The 8,904-nt window shown below is 34.5% G+C and overlaps 3 protein-coding genes across 8 annotated transcripts; 1 reads left to right on the top strand and 2 right to left on the bottom strand.

The window, feature by feature from the left end:
* The first annotated feature begins 6 nt into the window (after positions 1–6).
* LOC129571995 (inward rectifier potassium channel 2-like) lies at positions 7–1,045 on the top strand. Its single transcript, XM_055451893.1, has 2 exons — positions 7–557; positions 699–1,045. Exons 1-2 carry the CDS (start codon positions 62–64, stop codon positions 821–823), a joined length of 621 nt encoding a protein of 206 aa, XP_055307868.1. The 5' UTR covers positions 7–61; the 3' UTR covers positions 824–1,045.
* Positions 1,046–2,817: 1,772 nt separating this feature from the next.
* On the bottom strand, positions 2,818–4,934 carry LOC129571996 (uncharacterized). Its single transcript, XM_055451894.1, has 3 exons — positions 4,186–4,934; positions 3,296–3,526; positions 2,818–3,139 (listed from the first exon to the last, which is right to left on the bottom strand). Exons 1-3 carry the CDS (start codon positions 4,346–4,348, stop codon positions 2,994–2,996), a joined length of 540 nt encoding a protein of 179 aa, XP_055307869.1. The 5' UTR covers positions 4,349–4,934; the 3' UTR covers positions 2,818–2,993.
* Positions 4,935–5,828: 894 nt separating this feature from the next.
* On the bottom strand, positions 5,829–8,904 carry LOC129571997 (uncharacterized). Of its 6 annotated transcripts, none has more exons than XM_055451899.1 (5): positions 8,858–8,904; positions 8,509–8,791; positions 7,101–7,147; positions 6,815–6,998; positions 5,829–6,437 (listed from the first exon to the last, which is right to left on the bottom strand). In XM_055451899.1, exons 2-5 carry the CDS (start codon positions 8,567–8,569, stop codon positions 6,301–6,303), a joined length of 429 nt encoding a protein of 142 aa, XP_055307874.1. In that variant the 5' UTR covers positions 8,570–8,791; positions 8,858–8,904; the 3' UTR covers positions 5,829–6,300. The 6 variants fall into 6 exon arrangements, 4 of the variants coding, with proteins under 4 accessions (XP_055307874.1, XP_055307872.1, XP_055307873.1 ...); XM_055451897.1 differs by lacking the exons at positions 8,509–8,791; positions 8,858–8,904 and adding an exon at positions 7,608–8,490 and having other exon boundaries at positions 6,815–6,876; positions 6,961–6,998; XR_008688377.1 differs by having other exon boundaries at positions 8,648–8,894.

The following is an 8,904-nucleotide window of genomic DNA, read 5'->3' as shown; positions in this document are numbered from 1 at the left end:
GCAAACATTACTATTCTCACGAAATGCCGTGATATGTCATCTAGATGAAATTCCATGTTTGATGATCCGCGTGGCCGATATGAGACGATCGCACATCATTCAAACGCACGTACGTGCACAAATCATCCGTAAAAAAGTCACAAAAGAAGGTGAAATTCTGCCATTCTATCAGCAAGAGTTGAAAATCGGCGCACATGATGGAGAGGATCGATTAATGTTCATTTGGCCAACGATCATTGTGCATAAGATCGATCGTCGATCGCCACTTTATGCATTGTCTGCACAAGATATGATCAAGCAATGTTTCGAAATTGTTGTGATACTCGAAGGTGTTGTCGAAAGTACCGGGGTGACAACACAAGCGAGAAGCAGTTATTTGCCCAATGAAATTCAATGGGGCCATTGTTTCGAAAACGTGGTCACATTTCGCAAAGATATTGCCGAATATGAAGTTGATTATCAATTATTTAATAAAACATATGAAGTAGATACACCGCTGTGTAGTGCTAAGCATTTGGATGATGTCAGAGACGGATTGCATCAACAAAATGGTTTAGGTGAGACAAACATGATCTATTTTGCTTCTACTTTTGCTACATTTATGACTCAAAACACAACATTCAACACATTTACACATGTCATTCGCACCAATTAAATACTTAACGGAATTATTATAACACCTTTTCTTCCTATTTTAGAGACATCATGCTCTGCTGGTATAATACCACGTGTTTCATCCGCACTTTCATTAGAACCAAGCGATGAATCTGTGGACTCAACTTGTACACCAAATAGCACAAAAACTGCCATTTTTGGTATTTGAGCTTGTAGTGCATAGTCAATGGAGATGGAGCGTGACTTGTCGAACTATTGTTCAGTGAGGAAAAAATGAATTATATATACATTTGCCTTAGTGTTAAGAATGAAAACTATTTCAGAAGAATTTATATTTTTGTGAAAAAAATCGACTTTATTGAAAAAAGGTTTTTAATTTACATTTTTATTATGAAAAATAACCATATTAAAATGACATTTTAAACGTGCTTATTCCAAAGGTGAAATTTTTTCTTGTGGTTTACCATAGAAATGAACATTCGTCCTTTATTTTGCTCGATTCAATTAAATCGTGGTTGGCCTTAAAGATTTTCGGTGCCATTTTCTGGTAAATAAATGATGACTTTGCATGCTCCAGCCAACTTTTTGCTAATGACTACGGCCGTCCTGAATTATACCTAATGTTAAGATAAAAGATTATCTTTGCTCAAATTTGAAAAAAAAAAAAACAACATTCGAAAGATAAGGTATAGTCAGGTATGGGAATGTTGACGTATTAGTGTCCTATCCCTATTTTGGTGTTCCCAGTATATTGAACTGAAATCGAAGACGATGTCAACTACTACGAAGCTATAAGTGATCAGGTTCGATTAATTTGGGGTATTAAAAACCACACTTTTTTTTCACACTTTTGATCGATTTCTTATTTCACTCGTATGAAAAACGTACAATTCAGTCGCTAGAAAAAATGTTCTTTTTATTTAATCGTCCAAAGACGACCAAAATTCTATATTTATCACCTTAAAGTCAACCGATTTTATTTGTTTTGCGAATCACACAATATTTTTTTTCCACCGCAAAAGAAAAACAGCTCGAAAAATATTTTAATATCAAAACCTGTTTACGACTTGCAATCAAAATGCTGCTCTTCTGACCGCTGCAAATTCTACTGCGTGCGACCGGTCTTTGATGATGAAATTCAATTTGCAGCCATTGAACGAGAGCAAAACAACATTACATACACACAGATACACACAAATGGGCGGGATACAACCGTATAACAAAGTGATATGCCACTGAAGAATCATGGGTAGCCACTGGCAATTAGGTGATAAACTAAATAATCTTTTTAGCACATTCAGATTCGATCTGTTGCCAGTGTTCTTTCAATACTCACGTAAAGCGTTTATCAATGTGTTGGTTCAATAACTGAAGCAAAGAAACTACACTGAAACATCGATTGAGTTGACTTTTGTTGATTCGCCGAAATCAAATTTTCAACACTTTTGATTAAACTCTCTGACTCATTCAATAAATTATTCATGATGTTCTAAATCAAGAGCAATTTTCATTTGATGGTGAAATTTTTTATTCTTCTTCGGCAAAATTGAAAGTAAAAAAAAAAGAATAAACAATTTGAAACACTTTAAATTTTGTCGCCAACAAGTTCAACAATTCTCTTGTGTGATTTGAATCGGTAAATAAACAAAAATGTTAATTCAAGCAGACTGCTTGTACTAACGCCTTGGCATAGATCACGTTTGGTGTACGTTAAGGAACTGTCATAGAAAGCGAATTCAACAGTCGTTAACGGTTGCGGACCAAATTCGCCCAGACGAGTTTACGTTTAAAAAAAAAACAAACGCAGTGTGAGTCACATACAAAATAACATACACACAAGATTCGATTTCTAACGTGTTTTGTGAATAAACTTGTAAACTGGCTTGTTTCGTCGCAATTTTTAAAAATCAAAGGTGATACCACTCCCGAGAATTCTGTCGTCAGTTGAAATTAAATGCTTCTTCTATAGGAATATAAATGAGGAGATTGTTTGTCACTTCTATCTCGAGGCTTTCAACGTGAGTGTCTATTAGACACTGTCTAAAGAGCAATTAAATACTCTAATCAATAAAGAAAGTATAGTTGTTATCGAATCTTTCTTTTCTTTTCAATTATGCATTTTAGAGGTTTTTCATTTAAATGATAGAAAAGGGAATCTTGGGAAAAAATACACTAAATTTAAACAAAGAAACCAAATTCATGTTCTTATTTAACTAAATATACTTTATTTACATACTTTTCCTTAAATTACACTTCCTAGATTGGTGGTCCACCAATGGTGGAAACATAAAAAATGCATCAATTCGTAATACAGATTAAATAAATGATTTTTAACACATTCGAGCACATTCGAGCACATTCGAGCACATTCGAGCACATCAGTAAATATGAAAATCGGGATTTTTTGTACATGCAGCTGTATACGATATGCCCAGTCGTAGATTTTCCGATCGGCTTTTTCGGATAGATGCTCTGATTTTAATGAAACACACCACTGCTACAATGTAGAATATCAAGCAGAACGCTGAAAATTCAAGGGAAAAGCAAAAATGGATTAAAAAAAATAAATACCAACGAAGCACAGCACTTCTTTTCAAAATTGAACTAAATACTTTGGGGCTTTCAATTTTAAAATTAATTCATGATCTCAAGATTTATTGATAAATAAGAAATAAATTACCTGTTCCACTGATTGCCACCATATTGAATAAGCTCTCAAAGAATTGAGCCAGACTGTCCCGCTTATGAGATGTATTGGACGCATTGTCGTCGCTAACGCTTATGTAAATTATGAGGAATAATAGACAGACGCACAAAGGCACTATCCACCAAATGATACTGGCTGTTAGAAAGCCAATTTTCTTTTTCGAAATACCCCAAATCCACACTATGCTTGCGACACAGTTTAAAACTGCAATGAAAAGAATCAAGATTGCAATCAAAAGACTTTTTCTTAGAAAATTTTAGATTTGTTTTTGAAGAAAAATGTGAGTTGATGTGAATAATCAAACTGTTTAAAAGTCATATACTCATTGGGCCCTGAGACAAACCGTCGATTTAAATAAATTTCAGTATCTATTTAAATCAAAGTCTTCGGTTTGAAGCTTTAATAAAATTGAACCGTTCAATTTGAAGCGTTTCCAAAACGCAACTCAATTTTGTATTGTAGGTTAGTATGTAAATTTCATTTCGATACCTTCAAAACTAGATAAAAGTAAGACTTTTAAACCTTGCTCATGATTGAATTTTTAAGCTAAACGTTGAATGACCAGAGCCCATTGAAAGATTATTGACCCAATGAAACAATAATAATAAGCTTAATTTTAGGCTCATGCAATATTGAATAAAAATTCACGAATAGATTTCAATCAAACGAGTAGCATTTCGTTTTTATTCCAAGATGCGCCATGCTACGCAAGCGATCACCGCATCGACATCCAAATAACAGTGGAATATATCGCCAATACACTCAAGCTCAATAGCTGACTGCCAATGTGTTTGTTAGCGAGCATCGTACGTGTCATGATTGCGTCAATATTTATGAAAACATCTGGTCGTAAATTTACTCACCAGCTATTGCAGCAACCGCCAAACCGAAATCATTAGCGCCCATCGATAAAAATACATATGTAAAAAGTAAACCACATCCAATGGATATCAAAATTCCAATCGAACCCAACACCGTGCCGGCAACTCGACAATCACATTGAGTATTTCGTCGATTCAATTCCATTTGTCTATTTACTGTGTAATTTCGGGTCAATACTTTTCAGTCGTTCTGATCGAAATTTTTTAATGAATTTCCATTTGGTACGTGATGCACATAAATTCGATGAGAAATTCCATTTAACGCTATTCAATTCTCAATTGTGTTGAAAAATTGTCTAATACACATATACACAGCTCTTTTATTTTGAATTAACAGCTCATGATCATTGGATCGGATGAATATTCAAAACAGCACAGAAGTCATTGGATTGTTGAATGACACAAAAAGTCGCTTTCAATTTGAACTTTGGAATACATTGGTCTTTGTATTTATCTCTTGGTATTTTTTTTAGCTTCAACAGAAAACTCTTTCTTTCTCGTTAAAACTAATTATGAACAAAAAATCAATGTTGATTTACACTAAATTTATTACGTGAAATCACCGAAATCCTAAAAAAATTATTAAGTGCCCATTTTTGGAGATACAACATATCAAAATGTAAAAATTTGCTTGACACTTCAAATTAAAAGGCCAGACGAAAAAAACACAACGGCAACGGATGATTGAAATTTTGTTGTGCTCACGTATGCAGTCAACGCAGTACTGCGAACAAATATACCTAGATACAGATACGATGGTCGGTATTTTATACGCTGCTTTGCGGCACACGACTATTTTAGCAGCAAAAACATCGGAATTTTAACGCTTTTTTCGCTAGCGTGATGATCGTACGTAAAAATTGGCATTGGAGAGTGGAGGCAGTGTATGAATGTCATTCTTCGAATGAAACGGTGATCATTTGAAAGAAAAAACCCATCGTAAACAAATGTTTCAAGTCAATTCGAATGAATTAAATATTATTGAACGGATCATTTTTGGCGGGTAAAAATTTGGATAAACCAAAGCTCGTAATTTATTTTAAAAAAAATGTATTTCGATATTTGTACAGATTAAGGAACGTTTCTTATTTGTAACACATATGGAACGTGGACTTTTTATTTATAAGTAATTATTAAATTGAGGATTTATGATGCACATGATGCAGGTACAAACGAGATTTGAAATTTAAACGAAATCAAATCAATCGATGAGTATTCGAAAATATTTAGATTATCGTTGTGGTGTCTAGTGTCAACCTCCTAGGAGGAAATTGTGTAGAGCAAATAGAAACGATCGATGCGTAGAGCAGGGCGGCATTTTGCTTAGAGCAGCGAATCAGAAAAATTCATTCATTTGTTTCAATGAAATTCGTTTAGAAGCAAAAATAAGCGATATTTTTGCCCATTTTGAGCAGTTCAAAGAATATTCCTTTTCAAAAAATTGGCGCAGTTCAAAAATCCAAATTATAATCATTTCCATTTTCTATACGATCAAATTTAAAAATTTCACATATTTCCCAATGTACATTCTAATGACTGTATGACATAAGACAATCGTGTTGAATTGTGTAGATTTTTCGATCGGCTTTTTTTTATATTTGCTCTGATTTTGATGAAACTTCTTATTATGAGTTGGCAGGTCATGCGTTACTCATCATTGCTCTTCGAAACACATTGGTATTGGTATTTATTTGTATTTCAGTATTTTTTCTGGCTTAAATCATCACTGGAATTTCAAACCTAATACAAATTGCCAAATTTCAGTCATATAAATTCGCTTGACACTTTACTTTGAAAGGTCAGAAAAAACGACGACGAATGATCGAAACTTGGTTATGCTCATGTGCGTAGTCAACGCATTACTGTGAACATATATACCTAGATACGACGGTGATATTGATACGCTGATCTGCGGCACATGACTTTTTTTGCAGCAAAATCTTTGGAACTATAACGTCAATTAAATAAAGTAGCATTGTTCGTAAACATTGAAGTGGAGACAGAGTGTTAATGTCATTTTTCGAATGGAACGTTGATCATTTGAAGATAAAATCATCGTAAACGAACTGTTGTGAGCAAATTTAAAAGAATATCTTATCAGTATTTATTGAATGGATCATTTTTAGCGGACGCTACTGCGTGTGATATGCCGAGTCGTTGATTATCCCATCTGCTTTTTCGAATGAGTTTGATGAAACACCATACAGCCACGGAGTAGAAACACAACCAATAAGCTGAAAATTTGAATTGAAAAGCATAATTTGGTAAAGAAATAATAGATTGCGTAAATCGATGCTTTTTTGTCCGGATGATGCGTTTTCGCAACGAAAGTATAACTTTAGTGCATCGATTTCTATCTAGGATCATTTACCTTTAGCGAACCATAGCGAAACTGCAAGTTTCGCTGTCAATTCTTGAACAAAAATGCAATGAAGTTACACGAAACTTAGAATTTATAAGATCCAAAAATGATTCGCAAGAGATAATTGCGCCTAGATTTCTTACTATTTGGATAATTTTAACTGAAAACTGTTAATAAACTATTTTAAAGTATACTATCAAGCAATAAACTCCATTGAAAACAAAGCTAAGAACATTTAATGTTGATTACCTGTTCCGCCAATCGCAATTAACTTAAACAGATTGTTGAAGAATTCGTATGATCCATCTTTCCTATGAAATGCATTATACGGTTTTACTAGTTTGTTGTGCACCCAGAAAGCGAAGAACAATAAAGAGACACATAGTGGTACAAACCAACACGCCATGGAAACGACAAGCAACGCAATTATTCTCTAATTGAATAAAATCCATTCATTTCGATTAGGAACTGTTCAAAGACCATCCAAAACATTATTGACTTTTGTCAATTTCTGAGCTCCAGACAGCTTACTTACGTTATTAATGCCCAGCCACCAGATCACATTTGCAATTAGATTCAAAACTGAAAATGCATAGAAAAAAGATATTGATTTGAGCATGGCAAATTCAAGGGGCTTATTGCTCGTTACAACGTTGAAGCCAAGTTTAAAGAAACTTTGGTGAAGTTAAAGGTGTTAAAAAAAGGACAAAACAAATAATCAGATTGTCGTTTAAAGTGGTTTACATTGATTCACTGAATAATATTGCACAAAAATGAACAAAGAATTGAGTTTTACAAATTAAATCGGATCAAATGAGTAGCGTTTGGCCCGTGTCTGCAATGCGTTACGCATTGTTTACTGCATGCTTGCGATCTCTGCGTACAACAGCAAAAAATACAGCTGACACACTCATTCCAACTGTCGAATTATAAATATATTCAGTTGTGTGCTAGTGATCTATTTGTGTTGTTTGTGTGAGTTTACGATAAATATTTGTTCGTTGCGCCAGTTCTCGCAATAAAATTTCTCACTCAGACTCACCAGAAATAACAATGAGACCGAGAGCAATTTCGGCGGCGCCCGCGTACGAAAGGTTTAATACAAACATAAATGAGCATAAAGCGCACACAATGCTCGTCAATATACCCACAACACTTAAAATAGTTCCGATGACGATAAAATCGCATCGAGAATATCGTCGATCATTTTCCATTTGGTATATTTTCTTCGTTGAACTGCGTTTAATTTTTGTTTACGTTTTTTCGTACTCTAAAATTGGTTTGTGATTTTTTAATTTTTGGCCGTTTTTGACTTGACACAAAAGTTGAGCCATAAATCCATCGCGCCATTCAATGAGATCGACATTTTATCAATTCTTTCACACACAAATCTTTAGTCTTTTCATAAAACATTTTCGATTTGAAGAAACTCGCCACGAAATTAATATTTAAATGTTTAAATTTCCCGATAAAATTCTGCTTTGCAACTTCTTGACTTGACACACAAATTCATAGTTCAAAACAAAACTTTGACTAACGAGCACAATCTGGTTGCTCTCTCGTACGCAGCTAATGCAGCACTATGGACATTTCCCTAGATACACACACGGATCTTCAACGCTTCTACGACGCACGATTTTGACAACAAATTCATCGGAAATTTGACGCTAGCAAAGACGACAGCGAACGACAGTAAATCTTGCGTGAAGGCGGAAAATGAATTTCATTCTTGAAATATTTTGTCGTTTGAAAGAGTCAATCGCAACCTTTACTTTTGGCCGGCGCAAGATAGCGATGGCGCCTAAATAAGATGTATTACCAATTTGCGGCATTTTCAAGAACTATCAATACTTGTTGTTGTTGTCATGAATTTCGCAACAACAAGAAGTATTGATAGTTCTTAAAATTGCGCCAGACTCTATTAATGCGTCACCGCCACTCACTGTCACGTTGAATACATTGGTTCTTATGCCAGAGAAGCACAGGTTGGTCAATCGTAAACATGTATCATTTTAACTTGTGAAATGTGCATATCTATGGGTGAGATTGAGATGTGTTCACAGAGAGAAATTAGGTTGTTACTTGGTGATTCATGAACCAATGGTTCTGTCGACTATTGTTGAATTTAATTGAAACAACGGCTATGCCGCAGGCTAGTTTTAGTCGATAATTTGTTTATTTCTGGTTGCGACGTTTCGGACACACTCGGTGTTCCATTATCAAGCACTACAAAATCAAAAAAGTGTATAAGTAAACAATATAAACAAAACATTCTGTTCATCACAGACTCACAGTTAGAATGCGTTTTTACGCAAAATTGAAATTCTCTCTTAACGCGA

The sequence above is a fragment of the Sitodiplosis mosellana genome, unplaced genomic scaffold (assembly GCF_009176505.1).
Source record: "Sitodiplosis mosellana isolate CC-2019 unplaced genomic scaffold, AAFC_SMos_1.0 Smas_scaffold_3918, whole genome shotgun sequence".
NCBI lineage: Eukaryota > Metazoa > Arthropoda > Insecta > Diptera > Cecidomyiidae > Sitodiplosis > Sitodiplosis mosellana.
Note: the sequence above shows the minus strand (reverse complement) of the source record. Positions and strands in the feature narration are given on the sequence as shown.

Excerpts from the sequence above, each read along its gene's own strand:
- LOC129571995 (XM_055451893.1), top strand. The coding sequence starts at position 62 with ATGATCCGCGTGGCCGATATGAGACGATCGCACATCATTCAAACGCAC. Across the intron at positions 558-698 it reads GCATCAACAAAATGGTTTAG|AGACATCATGCTCTGCTGGT; the intron begins GTGAGACAAACA and ends TTCCTATTTTAG.
- LOC129571996 (XM_055451894.1), bottom strand. The coding sequence starts at position 4,348 with ATGGAATTGAATCGACGAAATACTCAATGTGATTGTCGAGTTGCCGGC. Across the intron at positions 3,527-4,185 it reads GGCGGTTGCTGCAATAGCTG|TTTTAAACTGTGTCGCAAGC; the intron begins GTGAGTAAATTT and ends TTTTCATTGCAG. Across the intron at positions 3,140-3,295 it reads GGTGGCAATCAGTGGAACAG|CGTTCTGCTTGATATTCTAC; the intron begins GTAATTTATTTC and ends TTGAATTTTCAG.
- LOC129571997 (XM_055451896.1), bottom strand. The coding sequence starts at position 7,779 with ATGGAAAATGATCGACGATATTCTCGATGCGATTTTATCGTCATCGGA. Across the intron at positions 7,148-7,607 it reads CGGTCTCATTGTTATTTCTG|TTTTGAATCTAATTGCAAAT; the intron begins GTGAGTCTGAGT and ends ATGCATTTTCAG. Across the intron at positions 6,999-7,100 it reads GGTGGCTGGGCATTAATAAC|AGAATAATTGCGTTGCTTGT; the intron begins GTAAGTAAGCTG and ends TTATTCAATTAG.